The sequence below is a fragment of the Elephas maximus genome, chromosome 17, assembly GCF_024166365.1.
Source record: "Elephas maximus indicus isolate mEleMax1 chromosome 17, mEleMax1 primary haplotype, whole genome shotgun sequence".
Taxonomy (NCBI): domain Eukaryota; kingdom Metazoa; phylum Chordata; class Mammalia; order Proboscidea; family Elephantidae; genus Elephas; species Elephas maximus.
Window position 1 is genome coordinate 13,475,443 of NC_064835.1, and position 24,408 is coordinate 13,499,850.

The 24,408-nt window shown below is 44.1% G+C and overlaps 1 protein-coding gene across 2 annotated transcripts in view; it reads left to right on the top strand.

Moving 5' to 3' along the window:
* The window catches only part of GRIK4 (glutamate ionotropic receptor kainate type subunit 4), a 519,693-nt gene that overhangs the window by 313,496 nt on the left and 181,789 nt on the right, over window positions 1-24,408 (top strand). For both annotated transcript variants that reach the window (XM_049856800.1, XM_049856801.1), the window contains exon 5: window positions 2,349-2,513. In XM_049856800.1, the coding sequence (XP_049712757.1) occupies window positions 2,349-2,513 (165 nt within the window). The remainder of the gene's footprint in view (window positions 1-2,348; window positions 2,514-24,408) is intronic.

Genomic DNA, 24,408 nt, shown 5'->3' on the forward strand with positions numbered 1-24,408 from the left:
ACAGTGTTTTGGCCACTTCTGCAGGTGTCTAATCATATTGGTTAGCACGTAGACTTTGCTAGTTTAACTCATAGAAGCTCGTTTTATTTCCAAGGTCTTGGGAAGCACCTCTTATTGCCCCATGCATGTCCAGCCTGAGTAAATGACATTTAACTTTTTATTGTTCAGTAAGGCTATTTGTATTAAAAAAAAAAAAAAAAAAAAACCATTGCCATTGAGTCGATTCCGACTCATAGCGACTCCATAGGACAGAGTAGAACTGCCTCATAGAATTTCTATAGAGTGCCTGGTGTATTTGAACTGCTGACCTTTTGGTTAGCAGCCACAGCTCTTAACCACTACATTACTAGGGTTTCCTATTCATATAAGTTTATTTTATATGAATAAAAAATTTTATTTATTCGTATTTTTATTCATACAAATAAATCCACAAATCAGATAAAAATGCGTTGTCATATTCTGTGTCCTGATTTTTGTTTTAGAAGGTAAGTCATGGTAGATATGATACTGGAATACAGTAAAGACAGTGCAAACCCTGGGTCTCTGTGTCCACATCAGTGACAGAGATTCAAGGGCCGTGTGTCGGTGAAGTCGACTTGTCTTGATTCCCCATGTTGGTTTTCTGAGCCTTCAACCTCTAAAATATACTTTTGATATTTCTTTTTTTTTTCTATAATAGCTTTATTGAGATATAATTCACGTATCACGCAATTCACCCATTTAAAGTGTACAGTTCAGTGTTATTTAGTATAGTCACAGTCACCACAGTCAATTTTAGAACATTTCATCACCCCAAAAAGAAACTCCACACCCTTTATCAGTCATTCCCCAAGCCCTTCCCCCTAGCCCTAGGCAACCACCAGTCTACTTTCTGTCTCTGTGAGTTTTTCTGTTCTGGACATTTCATATAAATGGAATCATACAGTATGTGGTCTCTCATGCCTGGCTTCTTTCACTTAGCATAACGTTTTCAAGGTTTATTCATGTTGTAGCATGTATCAGCACTTTATTCCTTTTTCTTGCCAAATAATATTCCATGGTATGAGTATACCACATTTCATTTATCCATTCATCAGTTGATGGACATTTGGGTTGTTTACATTTTTTGACTATTATGAATAATGCTTCATTGAACCTTTTTGTGTAAGTTTTTATGTGGAGTTATTTCATTTCTATAATTCCCTCTATCAAGAGAAATATTGATATCAATAGTTACCATTTATTGAGTGCTTACTGTGTACCAGGGACTGTGCTGAGCACTTCCCACATACTGCCTCATGTATTCCTTACAATAAGCCCAAGGGGTAAGCTCTGTCCCCATTTTACAAGTGAAAACACTGGGGTCCCACAACTAAAAAGTGGTAGAGCTGGGATTGAAACCTAGGTTCATATAATGCCATAACACTTACCCTTAATACTGCTTCCAGAAATTGGGCAGCTGTTAGTGTTATACCACTCCAACCATGGCCTCAGGCACATCGATTAAGTCTTTATGATGTGCCGCTTACATGCATTGTCTTATTTAATCTTCAAACCAACCCTGTGAGGTTGTCTTACTATTCTTAACATTCAGTGAGGAAAAAAAAAAAAGAGGTTTAGAAAAACTATGTAGGTTCCCGTGGTGACATGGCTCATCAGGGTTGGATCCTGGGGCGTGAGCATACTCACCCTGCATGTCTTCCTGCAAAGCCTGTCCTCACCTCACAGTGTCCAGCAGCCACTCCTTCATACCGCAGCTCTCCCTCACACAACTGGGCTCCTTTAACTCTCCCTCACCTCGGGGAGAGTTTCTCATATGCCCAGAATACCATTTTTCAAGGACAGCTCTTATCTCCCTCCCTGTGCACACCCTTGCCTTTCTGTGGACCAAACCAAAAACCAAATTGCCATTGAGTCAATTCCGACTCATAGTGACCCTATAGGACAGAGTAGAACTGTCCCATAGGGCTTCCAAGGAGCACCTGGTGGATTTGAACTGCTGACCTTTTGGTTAGCAGTGTAGCTCTTAACCACTATACCACCTAGGTTTCTGTGCACACATAGACTTATATTCAAAGGTATGATCATGCCTGGGCCTAGAAGCCTCATACAGATAGCATCTGCAGTGGCCTCCCGTGACATTACAGGGTTCCTGTGGTTGATATTCATATTAGAATTTACCTTGTTCCACCTGGCTAGAAACCAAGACCTTTACTTTGGTTTCAGGGATAGTACTGAAGATGGCAGTGGGGAGGGGGTAGCCGGAAGCTGCTTGGAAAGGAAGATGGCAGTGGGGGGAGGCTGGAGAAGAAGGAAGGATGAATGGTAGAAGACGGGGTAACTGTCTCCATGTGTTTGCCTGCCCGCAGCTGCTATCCTGGACGATCCCATGGAGTGCAGCAGAGGGGAGAGGCTCTCCATCACCCTGGCCAAGAATCGCATCAACCGTGCCCCTGAGAGGCTGGGCAAGGCCAAGGTGGAAGTGGACATCTTTGAACTTCTCAGAGACAGCGAATACGAGACTGCAGAAACCAGTACGTAGAATGGGCAGAGCTGCCCTCTGGTTCCCTTGCTGGCCGAGGAGGGGCTGGAGGTGTGAGCTGCACCTATTGCTAGGCCTCTGGTGTAGGTGTTCCCAGGGGAGGGAGAGAAACATGTGCTTGGAGGCCCTCTGGGGCTGTCCTCCTGGATGAGGTTCCCAGGTATTGTTACCAATCAGGTGTGGAGTAGAATTAAGACAGATAAGGCTTCAGGATACTCGTTAAGTTATTTAATCACCCACTCATTCATTTCTTCATGTATCGATCCATTCACCTCCTGAACATTTTGTACACAAGGGCCTGGATGAAGTCTTGTGTATGGTTAAGAAAGGAGAGGTACAGCCATCCCAAGGGTAACTTTGTCATTGCACATCTGACTGCTTGTCTTGCTTTCTTGTGCTGGGGGCAGAGTTGTGGGAAGACACCAGGACTTGGAATGGAGTTTGGCTGCTCATTCTGTGGGTGACTACTTATCCTATCTGAACCTCAGTTTCTTAATCTTTAAAATGGGAATGCTAAGCTCTGCTTTTTAAATCTTGAAAATTATTGTAAGATTTGAATTACTTAAAATATAGGAAAATCCTTTGTGAATTGCTTTACAGATATAAGTAATAGTGTCATTCAGGGCACACATGTGGAGCCCCTACCATGTGCTGGGCACTGCTTTTAAGTCTCACAACAACCCGAGAGTTAAATGTTGTTATACCCACTGTCTTAGTTATCTAGTGCTGCTATAACAAATACCACAAGTGGATCATTTTAACAAACAGAAGTTTATTCTCTGACAATTTAGGAGGCTAGAAGCCTAAATTCAGGGCATCAGCTCCAGGGGAAGTCTTTCTTTCTCTGTTGGTTCTGGGGAAAGGTCCTTGTTATCAATCTTCCCCTGGTCTAGGAGCTTCTCAGCACAGGGACCCTGTATCCAAAGGACGTGTACCACTCCTGGTGCTTCTTTCTTGGTGACATGAGGTCCCACCACTCTCTGCTTGCTTCTGTCCTTTGTATCTCAAAAGAGATTGACTAGAGATGTAACCCAATCCTGTAGATTGAGTCCTCCCTCATTAACATAACTGCCTCTAATCCTGCCTCATCAACATCATAGAGGTTGGGATTTACAATACACAGGATAATCACATCAGATCACAAAATGGTGGACACCCACACAATGCTGGGAATCATGGCCTAGCCAAGTTGACACACATTTTGGGGGGACACAATTCAATCCATAGCATCACTTTTGTAAAGAAACCGAGGCTCAAAGACATCAAAGAATTTGTCCAATCACAGAACTAGTCAGTGGCTGAGATATTGTGGACTCTGAACTCAAGTTGTCAACCTGCAAGTCCGGTGCTCAATTCACTATACGTCCACGAGGACCATCTGGCATGTTGCTGGTGTTGCCTTGGTGACTTTACAGGACAAGCTTCCAAGTTGGTAGGCAGGTGGTTTATATAGCTGAACTGGAAACAAACAGCTTCCGTTCAGAGAGGAGAAGAGCCCCTTAGCCCAAAGAGGTGATAGCATCTATTCCCTAAGACTTTGAAGACTTTCTGTATCCTCTCTTTCTAAGTCATTTCAACCTTTCACAATCCTCAGTGGCAAAAACAACAAAACAAAGGAACAGCTTACTCAGCTTCAGTAACATATGTAAGTCAGATATCTGGTCATTGCTGAGCCAGCCATGATACTTTAGCCTGGGCTTTGAAGGTTGCAAGAAAAGAAACACATTCACACCAGCCCAGGTAAAACAGGTAAGGATCCAGAGAGGGCAGGAGTGCAGCAGCCCTGGAGCCCACCCAGCCTCTCACAGCAATCCCTTTTGCTTGTAGCTTCTTTAATGCTCTCCAGGTATCTGACCCATGCTCTTCGCTTTCTGCCAGTCTGATTCCCGTGTCTTATTAATCATGTATCTGTCCCATATTCGCCACCCAAGCCCTATTTACCTTTTACCTATTCATCCAAGAAACCTTTATCGAGCATTTGCTCTATTTCAGGCATGATTCAGGATACCATGCATTGGGAACAGTGTGGAAAACAAAGTAGACCTGGTCCCTGCCCTTGGATGGCTTACAGTCTCTCTCCAGTGTGCACACCCACCGGCAGCTTCTCTTAGTGCCTCTTGGCTTGGCTTGCCGAGACTCAGGGTCTGATCCAGCTCATCTTGCTGTGGCAGCTCTTACAGGTGCATTTTTTGGCCAACCTGCCTAACAGCGACCCTTGGGTAGAGTGTCCACTCTTGGTCCAGTAGGGTGGGTTTCTGTCTTATAGAACAGAGCATTGAGGCCATCAGGATCTATGGGCATAGATTCCTCCAGAAGAAGGCATTGGGGAACAGGTACCCAGAAATAGGCATTCATTCATTCCATTAGTCAACAAATATTTAGTGACTCTTATACTCCTGGAGCCCTGTTGGCGCAGTGGTTAAGAGCTCGGCTGCCAACCAAAAGGTCCGCAGTTCGAATTCACCAGCCACTCCTTGGAAACTATGGGGCAGTTTCTACTCTGTCCTATAGGATCGCTATGGGTTGGAAGTGACTCGAAGGCAATAGAATTCAACAGGGAAGAGATAAAAAAATCCTAGTCCTCATAGAGGTTAAATTCTAATACAGTGAAAGGGAGATTAAAATTTCCCAGATTCTTATAAATAAAATTAGAAATACCGGCGGTAACTTCTTATGAATCTCCTAGTCCAGTCCGCTGTGTTTGAATAGCTCTCAGACAAGGGTCCAGATTTCTAAATAGCTCTTCAGTTCATACTTTGAAAAACCAACTCCTCCTTCCTTGTCTTTGGATCTGGCTGGACCCAAGCACAGGTTCGCCCATTGTGGATGGGGGTCATTAGCAGATGTAAATTTCCTCTCCCAATGACGCATGCATCCAGGTTTAGAAGAGTCAATACATCCAAAATATTAAGCCAGGTGAATCAAGGGAATAAAGGAAACGAATCTCTTCCCTCCACATTGCAGAGCTTTGGGGCACCTTTTTTTTTTTTTTTTTAATTACCTTTTATTAAGCTTCAAGTGAACGTTTACAAATCCAATCAGTCTGTCACATATAAGTTTACATACATCTCACTCCCTACTCCCATTTGCTCTCCCCCTCTTGAGTCAGCCCTTTCAGTCTGTCCTTTCGTGACAATTTTGCCAGCTTCCCTCTCTCTCTATCCTCCCATCCCCCCTCCAGACAAGAGTTGCCAACACAATCTCAAGTATCCACCTGATATAATTAGCTCGCTCTTCATCAGCGTCTCTCTCCTACCCGCTGACCAGTCCCTTTCATGTCTGATGAGTTTCTTTGGGGATGGTTCCTGTCCTGTGCCAACAGAAGGTCTGGGGACCATGGCCGCTGGGATTCCTCTAGTCTCAGTCAGACCATTAAGTTTGGTCTTTTTATGAGAATTTGGGGTCTGTATCCCACTGATCTCCTGCTCCCTCAGGGGTCCTCTGCTGTGCTCCCTGTCAGGGCAGTCATCGATTGTGGCCGGGCACCAACTAGTTCTTCTGGTCTCAGGATGATGTGGGTCTCTGGTTCATGTGGCCCTTTCTGTCTCTTGGGCTCTTAGTTGTCGTGTGACCTTGGTGTTCTTCATTTTCCTTTGCTCCAGGTGGGTTGAGACCAATTGATGCATCTTAGATGGCCGCTTGTTAGCATTTAAGACCCCAGATGCCACATTTCAAAGTGGGATGCGGAATGATTTCATAATAGAATTATTTTGCCAATTGACTTAGAAGTCCCCGCAAACCATGTTCCCCAGACCCCCGCCCTTGCTCCACTGACCTTTGAAGCATTCATTTTATCCCGGAAACTTCTTTGCTTTTGGTCCAGTCCATTTGAGCTGACCTTCCATGTATTGAGTGTTGTCTTTCCGTTCACCTAAAGCAGTTCTTATCTACTGATTAATCAATAAAAAACCCTCTCCCACCCTCCCTCCCTCCCCTCCTCGTAACCACAAAAGTATGTGTTCTTCTTAGGTTTACTATTTCTCAAGATCTTATAATAGTGGTCTTATACAATATTTGTCCTTTTGCCTCTGACTAATTTCGCTCAGCATAATGCCTTCCAGGTTCCTCCATGTTATGAAATGTTTCAGAGATTCGTCACTGTTCTTTATCGATGCGTAGTATTCCGTTGTGTGAATATACCACAATTTATTTACCCATTCATCCGTTGATGGACACCTTGGTTGCTTCCAACTTTTTGCTATTGTAAACAGAGCTGGAATAAACATGGGTGTGCATACATCTGTTTGTGTGAAGGCTCTTGTATCTCTAGGGTATATTCCGAGGAGTGGGATTTCTGGGTTGTATGGTAGTTCTATTTCTAACTGTTTAAGATAACGCCAGATAGATTTCCAAAGTGGTTGTACCATTTTACATTCCCACCAGCAGTGTATAAGAGTTCCAATCTCTCCGCAGCCTCTCCAACATTTATTATTTTGTGTTTTTTGGATTAATGCCAGCCTTGCTGGTGTGAGATGGAATCTCATCGTAGTTTTAATTTGCATTTCTCTAATGGCTAATGATCGAGAGCATTTTCTCATGTATCTGTTAGCTGCCTGAATATCTTCTTTAGTGAAATGTGTGTTCATATCCTTTGCCCACTTTTTGATTGGGTTGTTTGTCTTTTTGTGGTTGAGTTTTGACAGAATCATGTAGATTTTAGAGATCAGGCGCTGGTCGGAGATGTCATAGCTGAAAATTCTTTCCCAGTCTGTAGGTGGTCTTTTTACTCTTTTGGTGAAGTCTTTAGATGAGCATAGGTGTTTGATTTTTAGGAGTTCCCAGTTATCGGGTTTCTCTTCATCATTTTTGGTAATGTTTTGTATTCTGTTTATGCCTTGTATTAGGGCTCCTAGGGTTGTCCCAATTTTTTCTTCCATGATCTTTATCGTTTTAGTCTTTATGTTTAGGTCTTTGATCCACTTGGAGTTAGTTTTTATGCATGGTGTAAGGTATGGGTCCTGTTTCATTTTTTTGCAAATGGATATCCAGTTATGCCAGCACCATTTGTTAAAAAGGCTATCTTTTCCCCAATTAATTGACACTGGTCCTTTGTCAAATATCAGCTGCTCATACGTGGATGGATCTATGTCTGGGTTCTCAATTCTGTTCCATTGGTCTATGTGCCTGTTGTTGTACCAGTACCAGGCTGTTTTGACTACTGTGGCTGTATAATAGGTTCTGAAATCAGGTAGAGTGAGGCCTCCCACTTTCTTTTTCTTTTTCAGTAGTGCTTTGCTTATCCGGGGCTTCTTTCCCTTCCGTATGAAATTGGTGATTTGTTTCTCTATCCCCTTAAAATATGACATTGGAATTTGGATTGGAAGTGCATTTTATGTATAGATGGCTTTTGGTAGAATAGACATTTTTACTATGTTAAGTCTTCCTATCCATGAGCAAGGTATGTTTTTCCACTTAAGTATGTCCTTTTGAATTTCTTGTAGTAGAGCTTTGTAGTTTTCTTTGTATAGGTCTTTTACATCCTTGGTAAGATTTATTCCTAAGTATCTTATCTTCTTGGGGGCTACTGTGAATGGTATTGATTTGGTTATTTCCTCTTCGGTGTTCTTTTTGTTGATGTAGAGGAATCCAAGTGATTTTTGTATGTTTATTTTATAACCTGAGACTCTGCCAAACTCTTCTATTAGTTTCAGTAGTTTTCTGGAGGATTCCTTAGGGTTTTCTGTGTATATAATCATGTCATCTGCAAATAGTGATAACTTTACTTCCTCCTTGCCAATCCGGATACCTTTTATTTCTTTGTCTAGCCTAATTGCCCTGGCTAGGACTTCCAGCACGATGTTGAATAAGAGCGGTGATAAAGGGCATCCTTGTCTGGTTCCCGTTCTCAAGGGAAATGCTTTCAGGTTCTCTCCATTTAGAGTGATATTGGCTGTTGGCTTTGCATAGATGCCCTTTATTACGTTGAGGAATTTTCCTTCAATTCCTATTTTGGTGAGAGTTTTTATCATAAATGGGTGTTGGACTTTGTCAAATGCCTTTTCTGCATCAATTGTTAAGATCATGTGGTTTTTGTCTTTTGTTTTATTTATGTGATGGATTACATTAATGGTTTTTCTGATATTAAACCAGCCTTGCATACCTGGTATAAATCCCACTTGATCAGGGTGAATTATTTTTTTGATGTGTTGTTGGATTCTGTTGGCTAGAATTTTGTTGAGGATTTTTGCATCTATGTTCATGAGGGATATAGGTCTATAATTTTCTTTTTTTTGTAATGTCTTTACCTGGTTTTGGTATCAGGGAGATGGTGGCTTCATAGAATGAGTTGGGTAGTATTCCGTCATTTTCTATGCTTTGGAATACCTTCAGAAGTAGTGGTATTAACTCTTCTCTGAAAGTTTGGTAGAACTCTGCAGTGAAGCCGTCCGGGCCAGGGCTTTTTTTTTGTTGGGAGTTTTTTGATTACCGTTTCAATCTCTTTTTTTGTTATGGGTCTATTTAGTTGTTCTACTTCTGAATGTGTTAGTTTAGGTAGGTAGTGCTTTTCCAGGAATTCATCCATTTCTTCTAGGTTTTCAAATTGTTAGAGTACAATTTTTCATAATAATCTGAAATGATTCTTTTAATTTCATTTGGTTCTGTTGTGATGTGGTCCTTCTCGTTTCTTATTCGGGTTATTTGTTTCCTTTCCTGTATTTCTTTAGTCAGTCTAGCCAATGATTTATCAATTTTGTTAGTTTTTTCAAAGAACCAGCTTTTGGCTTTGTTAATTCTTTCAATTGTTTTTCTGTTCTCTAATTCATTTAGTTCAGCTCTAATTTTTATTATTTGTTTTCTTCTGGTGCCTGATGGATTCTTTTGTTGCTCACTTTCTACTTGTTCAAGTTGTAGGGACAGTTCTCTGATTTTGGCTCTTTCTTCTTTTTGTATGTGTGCATTTATCGATATAAATTGGCCTCTGAGCACTGCTTTTGCTGTGTCCCATAGGTTTTGATAGGAAGTATTTTCATTCTCGTTGCTTTCTATGAATTTCCTTATTCCCTCCTTGATGTCTTCTATAACCCAGTCTTTTTTCAGGAGGGTATTGCTCATTTTCCAAGGATTTGATTTCTTTTCCCTAGTTTTTCTGTTATTGATCTCTAGTTTCATTGCCTTGTGGTCTGAGAAGATGCTTTGTAATATTTCGATGTTTTGGACTCTGCAAAGGTTTGTTTTATGACTTAATATGTGGTCTATTCTAGAGAATGTTCCATGTGCGCTAGAAAAAAAAGTATATTTTGCAGCAGTTGGGTGGAGAGTTCTGTATAAGTCAATGAGGTCAAGTTGGTTGATTGTTGTAATTAGATCTTCCATGTCTCTATCGAGCTTCTTACTGGATGTCCTGTCCTTTTCCGAAAGTGGTGTGTTGAAGTCTCCTACTATAATTGTGGAGGTATCTATCTCACTTTCAATTCTGTTAAAATTTGATTTATGTATCTTCCAGCCCTGTCATTGGGTGCATAAATATTTAATATGGTTATGTCTTCCTGATCAATTGTCCCTTTTATCATTATATAGTGTCCTTCTTTATCCTTTGTGGTGGATTTAATTCTAAAGTCTATTTTGTCAGAAATTAATATTGCTGCTCCTCTTCTTTTTTGCTTATTGTTTGCTTGATATATTTTTTTCCATCCTTTGAGTTTTAGTTTGTTTGTGTCTCTAAGTCTAAGATGTGTCTTTTTTAGGCAGCATATAGATGGATCGTGTTTCTTTATCCAGTCTGTGACTCTCTGTCTCTTTATTGGTGCATTTAGTCCATTTACATTCAGCGTAATTATAGATAAATAAGTTTTTAGTGCTGTCATTTTGATGCCTTTTTATGTGTGTTGTTGACAATTTCATTTTTCCACATACTTTTTTGTGCTGAGGCGTTTTTCTTAGTAAATTGTGAGATCCTCATTTTCATAGTTTTTGACTTTATGTTAGTTGAGTCGTTACGTTTTTCTTGGCTTTTATCTTGAGTTATAGAGTTGTTATACCTTTTTGTGGTTACTTTATTATTTACCCCTATTTTTCTAAGTAAAAACCTAACTTGTATTGTTCTATATCGCCTTGTATCACTCTCCATATGGCAGTTCAATGCCTCCTGTATTTAGTCCCTCTTTTTGATTATTGTGATCTTTTACCTATTGACTTCCATGATTCCCTGTTATGTGTATTTTTTTTTAATTAATCTTAATTTGTTTGTTTTTGTGATTTCCCTATTTGAGTTGATATTAGGACGTTCTGTTTTGTGACCTTGTGTTGTGCTGATATCTGATATTATTGGTTCTCTGACCAAACAATATCCTTTAGTATTTCTTGTAGCTTTGGTTTGGTTTTTGCAAATTTTCTAAACTTGTGTTTATCTGAAAATAGCTTAATTTTACCTTCATATTTCAGAGAGAGTTTTGCTGGATATATGATCCTTGGCTGGCAGTTTTTCTCCTTCAGTGTTCTGTATATGTTGTCCCATTCCCTTCTTGCCTGCATGGTTTCTGCTGAGTAGTCTGAACTTATTCTTATTGATTCTCCCTTGAAGGAAACCTTTCTTTTCTCCCTGGCTGCTTTTAAAATTTTCTGTTTATCTTTGGTTTTTGTGATGATAATATGTCTTGGTGTTTTTCTTTTTGGATCAATCTTAAATGGGGTTCGATGAGCATCTTGGATAGATATCCTTTCGTCTTTCATGATGTCAGGGAAGTTTTCTGTCAGCAGATCTTCAACTATTTTCTCTGTGTTTTCTGTCCCCCCTCCCTGTTCTGGGACTCCAATCACCCACAGGTTATCCTTCTTGATAGAGTCCCACATGATTCTTAGGGTTTCTTCATTTTTTTTAATTCTTTTATCTGATTTTTTTTCAGCTATGTTGGTGTTGATTCCCTGGTCCTCCAGATGTCCCAGTCTGCATTCTAATTGCTCAAGTCTGCTACTCTGACTTCCTATTGCGTTGTCTAATTCTGTAATTTTATTGTTAATCTTTTGGATTTCTACATGCTGTCTCTCTATGGATTCTTGCAACTTATTAATTTTTCCACTATGTTCTTGAATAATCTTTTTGAGTTCTTCAACTGTTTTATCAGTGTGTTCCTTGGCTTTTTATGCAGTTTGCCTTATTTCATTTGTGATGTCTTGAAGCATTCTGTAAATTAGTTTTTTATATTCTGTATCTGATAATTCCAGGATTGTATCTTCATTTGGGAAAGATTTTGATTCTTTTGTTTGGGGGGTTGGAGAAGCTGTCATGGTCTGCTTCTTTAAGTGGTTTGATATGGATTGTTGTCTCCGAGCCATCACTGGGAAACTAGTTTTTCCAGAAAATCCGCTAAAAAAAAATGCAGTCAAATCCCTATGATAGTTCTCCCTCTGGCTCAGGCTATTCGGATGTTAATGAAGCCGCCTGGGGAGGGTGGGGGAGGGAACAGAGAGATAGGAGAGTAGCACCTCAGAATATAGCCAGAGTTGCTTGTCTCGCTTGGAATGACTATTATATCTGAGATTCCCGTGGGGCGCGTCGCCTATGTGTGCTGGCTGTGTGGAGATTGCCCCTGGGGGGTCTGGCCCGCTGGAGTCACGGTCAGATCCTCTGCCTCCAGCCCCACGCCCAGCGTCAAGGCTCCCCTGCTGGGACGGTGCACTCTCGACTCCAAAATCAGTTGCTGCCTCCCGGGGACTTCTCGTCCCTCCAGCCGTGTTGTCGTGCCGCCCCCGCGAACTGGTTGGGTCCCCTCCCGGGGTTAGTTCAGGTGGGTGGAGCAGCTCCCCGTGCTTGTGCCGTGACCGAGTGTTCTGGCTGGGACGCTGTTCTCCCCGCTCCAATACCAGTCGCTGCCTCCCGGGGACTTCTCCTACCGGCTGCGTCCCACGCCGCCTGCCCGAACCAGCTGGGCCCCCTCCTGGGGTTAGTTCAGGGGGGTGGAGCAGCTCTCCGTGTTTATGCCGTACCTGCGTCCAGTCCAAATCCCGGCGGGACAGTTCCCCGGCTGGGACGCTGCTCTCCCCGTTCCAAGACCAGTCACTGCCTCCCAGGGACTTCTACCGGCTGCATCCCACGCCGCCCGCTGGTCCCCCTCCCGGGGTTAGTTCAGGGGGGTGGAGCAGCTGTCTGTGCTTGTGCCGTACCTGACTGGTACGCTGGCTTCAGGCTCTGAAAACAATCGCTGCTTCCCCGTATTAGTTCGTTCTCCGTCTCTAAATCTGTGTTTGTTGTTCAGGGTTCGTAGATTGTTATGTATGTGATCGATTCACTTGTTTTTCCGTGTCTTTGTTGTAAGAGGGATCCGAGGTAGCGTCTGCCTAGTCCGCCATCTTGGCCTGGGGCACCTTTTTAATGCCTTTCTTTTTCTTTTAGGTGCCAAGTATTTTATTAGCAAGTGGCCCTCTGCTCAGCTTTTACTTCTCAATGTGTTGGAGGCATGATTAGCATTTGTTAGAGAAGAGGTCTTCTGGGTCTTTCTACCCCAAAGATCTTTCATCTGAAGCCAGGGCTGCACTTCTGTCCTGGGTTTTGAACACCTTCTAGATAGTTCATAGAAATGCTCCAGCTGAGCTCCTTGCTTCCCAAAGTCAGGGGTGGATGGATGGTGGCTATTTGCTGAAGCAGGGCAGGGACTGGACTTCAGTGGCCATACTGGGGGAAGGGAGGTTGGAAAGAGGACAGGATTTCTGGGTAAAGGATGGGCAATAATGCAGTGATCCCTGCTTTGGGGGCGACCGTGGTATAATGAATAGGAACATGGATTTTAGGATCAGACTGACCAGGTGTGAATCCTGGCTCTCTCAGACAGGCTGTTTCAGCTTCCTCATTTGTAAAATGGGGATGATGATAATATTACCTCATGGGGTGTTAGGGACGTTATGTGAGACAGTGCAGATATTCAGTGAGTGGCAGCCATGGTTGCTGATGTTGGCTTTGGTTCTCTCCCCCTCACCTCTGAGCAGGCATCTGCCTACACTCTTACCTCTCCCTCTCTCCTCTGTCTCAAAGTTCAGCCATACCTATGTGGGAGTACCATCTATTTCCCAGGCTCTTCTCAAGTGGCCTGTCTTATCATCAACAGTCCTCATAGGGCTATGTCATAACTGGATAGACCCCTTCTCTTCCTAGCTGTCATGGATTGAGTTGTGTCCCCCAGAAATATCTGTCAACTTGACTAGGTCATGATTTGCAGTATCATATGATTGTCTACCATTTCATCATCTGGTGTGATTTCCCTGTGTGTTATAAATCCTGTCACTATGCTGTAAAAAGATGGATAAGTGGAAGTTATATTGGTGAGATCTACAAGATTAGATAGTGTCTTGAGCCAAACTCTTTTGAGATGTAAAAGAGAGAAGTGAGCAGAGAGACACAGGGACTTCATACCACTAAGAAAGCAGTGCCAGGAGCAGGGCCTGTCCTTTGGACCTGAGGTTCCTGTGCTGAGGTGCTCCCAGACCAAGGGAAGACTGATGCATCACAAGGACCTTCCTCCAGAGTCGACAGAGAAAGAAAGCGTTCCCCTGGAGCTGGCGTCCTAAATTCAAACTTCTAGCCTGCTGGACTGTGAGAGAATAAACTTCTCTGTTAAAGCCATCCACTTGTGGTATTTCTGTGATAGCAGCACTAGATGACTAAGACTTCAGCTCTCTGACAGCTTTGGGAGTTTGGAAGTTGTGGTCGGTCACCTCAAGCCAGCTGCTGCTGGGTGTCAGGGGCTGTATCTGCCCTGGGCTAGTGGCCTAGGGCTACTTTGCATGTTAATTTAAAAATATGTGAGTAGCTCTGTGGCCCTGAACATCTTCCCCAACCCCACACCTGTCACCCTGTGGCCAGGCAATCTACTTTAAGGGAATGAAGGATGACACCCTGGTGATGGCATTCTTGTTTAGAAAGCAGAGGCTCTGATCTATTTTGGGGGCTGTCTGTAGGAACCCAACAATGCACAGCTTTGCCTTCCTTTCAGTAATAGGTGGGCTTCAAAACACTCTGTACAAATCACACAGAATGAATCATATTCTGAGGTGGGAGTGTTGGTGGAGGGGACCAATGGCTATTTCAAGAATCAAACATATGAAGCAGAAAGAACCTTTAAAGATACTGGACTCTAGAGGCCAGCCTCCTCCTTTGATGGCTAAAAATGAGGCTCAGAAATGGAATTATCACTGAGGGCATTAATTAATAGCAAACCTGGAAAAACACAAGTAGAAAATCACTTGCTTTCTATCGGGCTCAAATAGACAGATTTTCATAAAGCGAGTCTATTCAAAGTGAGGGTCACTTGTAAAGCTTCCGCCAAGTCTGCCTTCCCCCACCTCTCTGGCCCTTTCACCATCATTGCCTCAGGCTTCTTGATGTTTGACTTTCCAACTCCCTGTACACAACCCACAGATCTGAAACAACAGGAATGGACAAGACCTATTAGGTCATCTCGGTTCCACCTGGCCCTGTCCTTCCTTCCCTTCCGTATCTTATCTCCATCTCAGTCTTTCTTTTGCAGCAGCTCCCACAAGACATCGCCCTCCTCCGTTCCTAAAGTTCAGCCTGTCTACTGCAGCTAATGTATTACAGCTTAACTACGCTCCTGCCCCCTTATCACCCAGATGCCCTGAGGCACCGACCCGGCTACCACCAGAGCCAGTTTGGGGTTTAATTTACAGCAGAGCTGGAAGCAGAAGCCTCCTTGTCAACTGTGGGCCTTTGCCTAGTTTATCTGTGTGACACCAATGGTGCTATCAGGTGTCCACCCTGTTTCCCCTTGAAACCCAGGGGCTCACTGGTCACCTGGCCTGCACGGCTCCAGTGCACCTGGAGAGGGGGCCTGGTGTGTGATGTTCCCACTTTTCGTGGCTGTTCACACAAACTTCGCAGCTTCTTGCAGGTTCCTGGTCCCATGGGCATCACCCAGAGCTGTCTTTAATAAGCAAGGGTTAGTGTCCCTCCCTCAGTCCAACAGAATGAATCAAAGCATAAAAAAATGTAAGAAGCCAAAAGAGAAATAGTGATGAGTCATTAAGCAAACATTCTTTGCTCCCCTTCTCTGAGCTACCCACATTGCATATGCATAATATGGTCTCAGGAAGGACATAAATTAAAGCACTTAGAAATCATCTAGTCCAACTCCCTCATTTTACAGATGGGGAAACTGAGGCCCATGGTCTTTTCCAGGAGGAAGTTAAGACCCACCTGTATGAAACGTGATATAAACACTGGCTAGCTTCTGCTGTAGGAGCCTGAGTAGTGCAAGCGGTTTGTGTTCGGCTGCTAACCTAAAGGTTGGTGGCTTGAACTCACCCAGCGGCTCTGTGGAAGAAAGGCCTGGCAAAGTGCTGCCATGAGGATGACGGCCAAGAAAACCCTGTGGAGCAGTTCTTCTCTGTAACACGTGGAGTCACCATGGGGGCCCAATCCACGACGGCTAACAACAGCAGCCTCTGCTCTGGGCTTGTGCTGTGAGTGACTCAGACAAGGGCAAAGGGAGGTCAGAAACAGGACATAGGCTTAGGTGGGGGTGATGGGGCAAGGGCACTTGGCTAGACATTGGAATGTGCAAGAGGTGAGGGAGGGGAGTGGGTGTGTCTGTGTAGAAGGTATAATGGCATGAGCCAAGGCTTGAGGCAGAAAAACGGGTACATTGAGGCACCAGATGGGCGTGGGTAAAACAGAAGAGTTTCTGTAGGGGCAGTGGTGAGGGCCAGGGCTGGAGGGCAGTGTAGACAGCTATCAGAACTCAGGTTCCAGAATCAGATGCCCCTGGCTCTACCAGCACCTTGGGCAGTTACTTGATCTCCTGTGACCCAGGTTTCTTTTCTGTAAAATGGGAAGAATAAGAGTTCTCACTTCATGAGACTGTTGTAAGGGTTAAGTGAGCTAATGTTCTTAGAGAGTAAACTGTCAATAAATTTTACTTATTGTTAGTGGTAGTAGTAGTAGTAGGGTTAGTATAGCAGTCCCTCCTTCCCAGGGCCATTGTGAGGATTAAGGTGGTACTGTGTCTGCCAGCCTGGTGCCTGGCACGTGGAAAGCACTCATTAAATGGTGCTGCTACTAGCACAGTGGTTTAGGACCGAGCTGAACAGAGTCTGAAAACCAGGCTGAGAGCTCTGAATAATATGCAGTTGGTGAGGGGTGCCTTTGACAGCTTTGAGTTCTCCCAGATCCTGGAAAACTCTAAACAGGTAGGCAGGCTGTCACTGCCAGGTATGACCAACCCATCTTTGCTCCTCACAGCCTCAGCTCTGGGACCAGCAAGGCCAATCATTTATCCCAATGTTCACTCACAGAGAGGGAAGAATTGGACACGTTTCCGAAAGCTTTGGCACAAGAGAGGAAATCTTCCTTCCAAATTGATTGAGGCAATTGTTTCACTTGCTTTGGGAGGGTCAGGGCTCCACGTAGTGCTCAGCGTACAGGGTAAACAGGCACCAAGAGAGACCTTGCCCTCCATGCCACTCACCTTCATCTCTGTGGGCTGTCTTTTGTGTTCTGTTCCCAGGCCTCTCTGCTCAGGCAGCTCTGTGGGCAGGCGTGGCCAGGACTGGCTATCACAAGGGCTCAGAGAGCAGCTTGGTGGCTGAGGGCTTAGCAAGTCCCACACTGGTAGTGACGAGGACCTGCTTCCTTGCCCCTGGAAGAATCTGCCCCTTCCCTGGCAGGGGCTGAAGCCCAGAGGCCTGGCCCATACGACCAACCCCTCTGAGCCGTCTGTCACAGCCAGGCCCTTCTCTCTCTCTGAATCACTCTCTCTCCTCTCGTTGGGAGGGGAGGACCTCGTGAACACTCCGGGAAGGAGTAAGTTCCTGTGAGCCCCTCCTGGTCAGCCCAGCTTTCTAAGGGAACTTGGGATCCAGGCCAGAGCTGGGTTTTGAGGGGAAGAGTCTCTCCATGGGATTACAAGACCCCATCGTGGTCTTTTATTCCCACAGCTGCCCAGTTGTCTTCTCCTCTGCTGGCCGGAAAACTTAGTTGCCATGTCATTGTCACTCATGTCTCCATGTTCCCCTCTTTCCCTGCTCACTGGGAGACAGAGGCAAAATACACCTCCTTCCCTCCCCATCCTCTCCTGCAAACTGTTCAGAATCCTTGCCAGACGGCCAGGGCCTGCAGAATCAGGGTATGGTGGGGGTGGGGGAGTAGGGTTCCCAGAGCTGAGGCCCTTTAGAAATGATTTCCATTTCTACCAAGCAGGGCGTCCTTCATAGGGAACGAAAGACCAGTTCCCACATCTCAGGAAATCCCCAAGCCACCTCTGCTGATAGGACGACAGTTAATTTCATTGACCTCATCTCAGATCTCTCAATTCAGTTGAGCAGACCTGTGTTGAGCAATTCCTTTTTGCCAGGACTGAACAGACATGAACCCTGCCATCAAGGCATTTACAGTCCAGCCAGGGAGAAGGAGACACATATGTGAGAAGCTCAGCAGCAGGGGCAGGTCCACAAAGCCATGAGGCTGATGTATTCAGAATCCAGAGCTTTTCAGACATTGGAATGGTTGTGGGGTACATATACCGTACATGCAGTGCATCTACCATGGGACAGAACCCTGTATTCTCTCATGCTTGTATTCATACTTCTATTCAAATATTCAAACATTGTAAATAGTTTCACATCTGTCTAGATCAGATTTTGCTGTCAAATGAGTTTGATGAAAAATGTCCAATTTGGGATAAGGAATCATGACCTTCTATAAGAATTTATTTTAAGGAGAAACTCCCTTTGTTGAGGCCCATGGTAACGAGCCTGCTTGGGGCAGAAGCTGGCCAGGACAAGAAGCTGACCTGTCTCCTAAAAGCAGTTTCCTGTGGAGCTGACTCAGAGCCATAGTGTGATGAGAATATAAGGAGGGAGAGATACCTCTTTCCTAGGTACAGGGAAGGCACCTGAGCAGACCTGAGCTGGGCACTGGAGGATCCGTAGGAGTTTGCCAGGAGGAAGGGCAAGGAAGGTCCTGGACCAGGGAAGGATTTTTTTGTTGTTCCACGGGCCCCTCTGGTAGTCTGGGGATGCTAATTGACTCCCTTCTTAGAAAAATGTTTTTAAATGAATAAAATACCATAGATAGGACGACCAAAGAAACCAATTATGTGGAAATACGGTTAAAATGTTTTTAATAGTGATCTATTTTTGTGCTTCTTTATTCATGTATTGCCCCTGGGTAGCATAAACATACGCATTGCATTACGCATTTGACTGCTTGCTGAAAGATTGGCTGTTCAAACCCACCCAGAGGAGCCTTGGAAGACAGGCCTGGCAATCTGTTTCCGAAATGTCACAGCCTTGAAAACCCAATGGAGCAGTTCTACTCTGCACACATGGTGTCCATGAATCAGAATTGACTCGATGGCAACCAACAACAACAACAACTTTCATTAGCCCTAGCATCAGGTGTAATTACCGGCATAATGTCACAGTAGTAATGAATGCAAATGGTATTTCCAGATATCTGCGGCACTGTAATGTAACAGGAAAACATTTGTGATTTCTGTTGGTGATAAAGTCGCAAGTACTACTAACCTAGTGTGGTTTGTTGCCTGTGTTCAGAATTGGAGGAAATGTTAAACTTCAATTACGGGTTAGAGAAAATGATTAGTCCGCCCCTGCCGCCCCCAAAACGTTCTGTTCTGATAAGCGAGTAAGCGTTATTCTATCCACAGGCCCGGGGCCACAGGCTAAGAACCTCTGATTGGGTCAGAGAGGACCACTTGGGAATAGATAGGCTCAGGTGGGAAAATACGAAGTTATGTTCTAGGGAAGAAGGACTACCTGATGGGCTGGCATGAAGCAGAGAGAGTGTGATGGGAGGAAGGGCCAGAAAGGCAGGATCTTGAGGAAATCAGAACCATTTGGATTTTACTTGCTCATCAGGACAGATTTTTTTTTTATAATGACATTTTATTTTTTATAGTCATGCTATAAAAGGAATGCATGCTCATTATAGAAAAGAGAGAAAAGAAAAGAAGAAAAAAAAAGAAAGGAAAATCATTAGGTATCCCAATGCCCAAGGCAATCTCTATTAACATTCCAGCTAATCACTACTAACTCACTTTGGAGGCTGCACATTTGAGTCAAGGAACTGGACCCTAGAGTCGGAGTGTGAGAAGTTTTGAGTCCTGACTCTGCTGCTTAATTTTCCTTTCCTGTTTTCTTGTCTGTCTAATGAGGGTGATTGTAATATTACCTATCTCATTAGGTTGTGTTGAGAATTAAATAAGTTAATTCATGTAAAACACTGAGAATAGTTCATAATTAGTACTCAATAAATGTTGACTTTTATAGCATTTTCCTTCAGTCATTCCTCAATGCATAACTATTTTCTGTATTTGCCTAATTATGGCCATTCCATAGATATATGTGTAATTTTACATCCTGCTTCTTTCTCTTAAAATTATTTCATAAACTCTTTGTAAGCATTTTATTTGCCCATATAATATTCCATTTGGGTATATGGCCCACACTTTACATAAGTATGCCTTTATAGTTGGGCACTTAGTTCATTTCCAGTTTTCAGTGGAAGGTGTTGAGCAGGCTTCATTGTGGTTCAGCGAAGATTTATTGAGCACATATCTGTGCTAGATACTGAGGATGCAGAGATAAATAAGACAACCTTTCTGCCCTCAAGGAGCAAGGCTTCAAAGTGGTTCCTCCTGGTTCAGTCATGGCCAAGGAAGCAAAACGGGAACAGACCTGAATTTTTAAAAAATTGGGTGAATGGGAGTGGTAACTAGAATAGGAAAAATTATGGGTTGAAGCCCTGTTGGAAACCTAATGTACCTCTTAGAAAGCAAAGGCAACATACGCATTGCATTCGCACACCTCTTGGCCTTTGAATTTTGAGCAGAGTTGGAAACAGTAGTGCCCTGCTCAAAGATGGCGGCCAACCGCACCGCTTTGAATTTGTGTAACTCTCCGCAGTCTTACCAATAATCCAGTCTCACGTATCGGGCTCCTGAAATGGCTCACTATGCCTCTTCTGAGTCTCCCATTCCTGGGCTCCAACCCATAATTTTTCTTTTTCTGGTTATTGTTCTAGATCACCCAAATTGTAAAAATTTAGATCTTTTTTGGTTTTGCTTTGTTGGCCATGACGGAATTGGTTCAAACTGTGTTAAAGCCCTGCCAGGAAGCACACAGTTCTATGCTTTAGGATTATATTGTGGCTCACTGTTGGGAGAATGGATTGAAAATGAAGATTCTGGAGACAGGGAGGCCCCTTAGGAGGCAGGTAGTAAAGAGGGGCTGACCTGGAACAGTGACAGTGGAAAGGAAGGGACAGTGGGAGTGTGCAGGCCAAACAGTCAAAATCTGGCCCCTGATTGGTGAATCAAGTGAATGGACTTAGTGAAGGAAGATGAGGGAAAAGTCTAGGATGACTGTGATTTTGAGCCTGAAAAGCTAAAAAGAGTAGAGTGAATAAGAACATGGGCTTTGGCATCACATGAATCTCCAGATTCAACCTAGTTCCATATTACCTGTGATCTTGAACAAGTAACTTGAATTGTCTAAGCCTCAGTTTCCCCATTTGTAAGTGGGGGATAATGATAACTATTCCTCAAAGAAGTTTAAAGATTGAGTCAGGTTGTATATGAAAAAGTACATACAGGGCATAACAATAAGAACAGCTGTGCCCATTAGGCTCCATTCTAAGCATATGTATTAACTCACTTGAATTCTCACAACAACCCTATGAGAGAGGTGTTGTCAGTATTCTAGTTTTACAGAAGAAGACACAGGCCCAGAGAGGTAGCTTAAGCAAGGTCTCATGGCTAGTAAATGACAGCTGGAACTCAAACCCAGACCGACTTTAATCAGAGTCGGTGTTTTTAAAGGTTGTGCTACCTGCCTCTCTGCCGTACCCAGGGTGCGTTGGGATTCCAGAGGGAAGTCCCCGTGGTGATGTCCAGCAACTGGTTGGATGCTTGATTTTGTAATCCATGACATGGATCAGAGAGTGTAGGGTCATCTGAAATGAGAGTGGTTGCCACAGGCAAGGGTGAGATTGCCCAGTGAGAGTGTGGTGTTTCGTTAACTTGCATTTAGTGGGTGGGGCAAGGAAGAAGAGTCAGCAAAGAAAGTGAGAAAGAAGGGTCAGAGAACTGGGTGAGAATCAGAATTGGAGGGTGTTGTGAGATTCAAAAGAACAAGGCAATCAGCAACATCAGATGGGGCAAGAAGAGAGTACACTGAGAACTGATGAGAGGCCACCAGTGACCTTGGAGAAATCAGATTCAGTAGGACAGGGTTGGGTGGAGGAGGAGGGGACCCCAGCTGTAGGGAGATGAGCAAAAAGGTGGCTGTGGAGTAGTGCAGACAAAACAGGAGGCTGCAAGAGAGGAGAATGAACACTGAACAGAGGGTCAAGAGACTTGAACACAAATACAGGATCTGGCCATTTTTTTACAGGTGTGGAGTTAGGCAAGTTATTTAACATCTCTAAGATGCTATTTCCTTGTTGGTCAGATCAGGAAATAAGACCCACCTCTGAGGCTGTTGAGGAGTCCTTGCGTGGTATAAATGGTTAAGTGAAAGGTTGGCTGTTCAAACCCACCCAGAGGCACTTCAGAAAAAAGACCTGGCAATCTGCTTCCAAAAGGTCATAGGCTTGAAAAACATATGAATCGGAATAGATGTGGCAGCAACTGATTTATTTTACTTTATTTATTCTGGTTTTCTGAGGCGGATGATGGGATAATGAACTTTTATGAAGCACCCAGCAGGCAATATGCATTAACTTGGCTGAGGCTCCCATGAGATAACTCTTATAGAAATAGCTTGAACTTTGAAGAGCACTTTTCAAAGGTAAAGCTGAGTCATTGCTACTCTGCCACTGGGGACTGTTCTGACAGTATTGATGAGCCCACTTTAGGCCCCCTCTACCTGTAGCCTCTCAATCTGCTGAGATCCCAGGATATTGCAAATTCCTGCCTGAACTACAGGTTGAGAGAAGACGGAGCTGATATGCAGTTTATATGGTAAATTGTTCTTCCTTGCCACCTGTGCCCCCTTAAGGTGATCACGTGGCCTTGTTGACCCAGGCTTAAGACTCTAAATTGGGAGAAAGAGCATTCCGGTTGCAGGGCAGGCCTTGCAGCTGACTCAACAATGAGCCGTGTACTACCACTTAACCTCAGTTTAGGGACCTGAGAAATGGCTCTTCCTGACTCTTGATGTGATTAGGAGGGAGATGTGTCTGGAGCTAAGCTTTGAGTTTTGCAGAGGACTCCATGTAGTGCCACTAGGAACCTTGATGCATGTTCTGAGGGCTCTCCTTGGTCCTGATGTTGCAGTGTGTGTGCTGAGAGTTATCTCGTGCTCCCTCTTTCTAGGTTTCACCTTTTTTCTCCCTTTCTTAGTCTCTAGAATTTTTAAATGTTACATTCTCTCCATCTCTTCTGACCACATGTTGCATTCATTCACTCATCCATTCGACAAATATCAACTGGGCACCTACTGTCTAGAAAACATTGTGTTGGACACTGAGGAAGTAAAAAGTGGGGATTTAGAGATAAAAATGGCTCAGCTCCAGCCCTTAAGGGGTTTGAAATCTAGTGAGAGGGGAAACCTCTCAAGAATAAACTGAAACAGACACATTTACAAGTATCTTATAATAGAATCACACACCGCTGGCCTTGCAGCCCAGGCGAAGGTTGTCAGTTCCAGCTAAGGAGGCCAGGAAGGTCTAAAGAAGACGATGACATTTGAGGTAATCCTTGACAGGTGAGGAGGAGGAGGAGGCCTGCTGAGCTGAGGAAGCACAAGGTCAAAGCCCATGCTGGTTGGTCAGTCTGAAGATCAGGAGACAGGCTAGAGATTCCCTACAGTCCTGTGTCCCCACACCCATAGATCAGATGACAGGACGAGTGAAGAGTGACGTTCTGGCAAGTTTTCTATTTGTAGTCTGGAGGCAGAACATACCGTGGGGAGACTCCCTCTTTACTCTTAAGGGCTTCAGCTGATCCACTGAGGCCCGCCCACACTTTGGAAGGTAATCTGCTTTACTTGAGGCCAACTGATTTAATCACGTGACTACCTAACAGCAACTAGATTAGTGTTTGACCAGCTGGACACCATAGCCTAGCCAAGATAGGACATAAAATTCTCCATCACAGTCAGGAAAGCAGGGAAGCCAGTTTGACAGGCTGGGGAGGTGAACGGGAGGATGGCACTCAGGGGCAGATAATCCAATAAGCAAGGTAAGCACAGGCCTATTTGTGCTTATGTACTAACGTGTTGTGAACAATTTCACATGGGTTTAAGTAAGCCCGTGTTTACCTTACTTACTGGGTCATCCACCCATCAGGGACTGTAACTTTGAAAAGAGGCTTTGATTCTGTAGGAAGGTGCTGTGGGGTTGGGAGAGAGACAAATGCCAGCCATACCAGAAGCAGAATCTTTGATGTGGGGAAAAAATGTGAAATTGTTCACTACAGATGAATTGGGAAGCAAGATAAGCACCGTGTTTACCTTGCCTATTGGGTAAACTGCCCTTGATTCCACCCCTGCTCCTCAGGCTCCATTTCTTTCTATTGTGGGGACCGATGGGCCGACCCTCAGCCACAGAGAGCAGCCATGCCCAGCTCCCTGCACCCACACTGCTGGCCAGGCCATAGGATGGAATCTGTGGTTCCTCCCATTAGCCTCTGTCCTTCCATGACAGCCCAGACAATTTATATGCCCTGTTGGCTGTGGCCGTATGTTGTCATAACCCAGATCATTTCCTCATTTAATATCTTCCATAAACTCTAATAAAACTGTCCTGGAATCGAGTAGTCCCAGGGAGAAGGAGAGGCCCTGGGTTCGGAAAGGTTGAGGAGAGGGCAAGCATGAAGATTATAGGGCTCAAGGCCACAGCCAAGGCAGGAGAGCTGTCCCAAGCCAAATCTAATGAGTACCTTGTTTCCTTTTCTTCTCCGATGCTCCACCGCCACCTC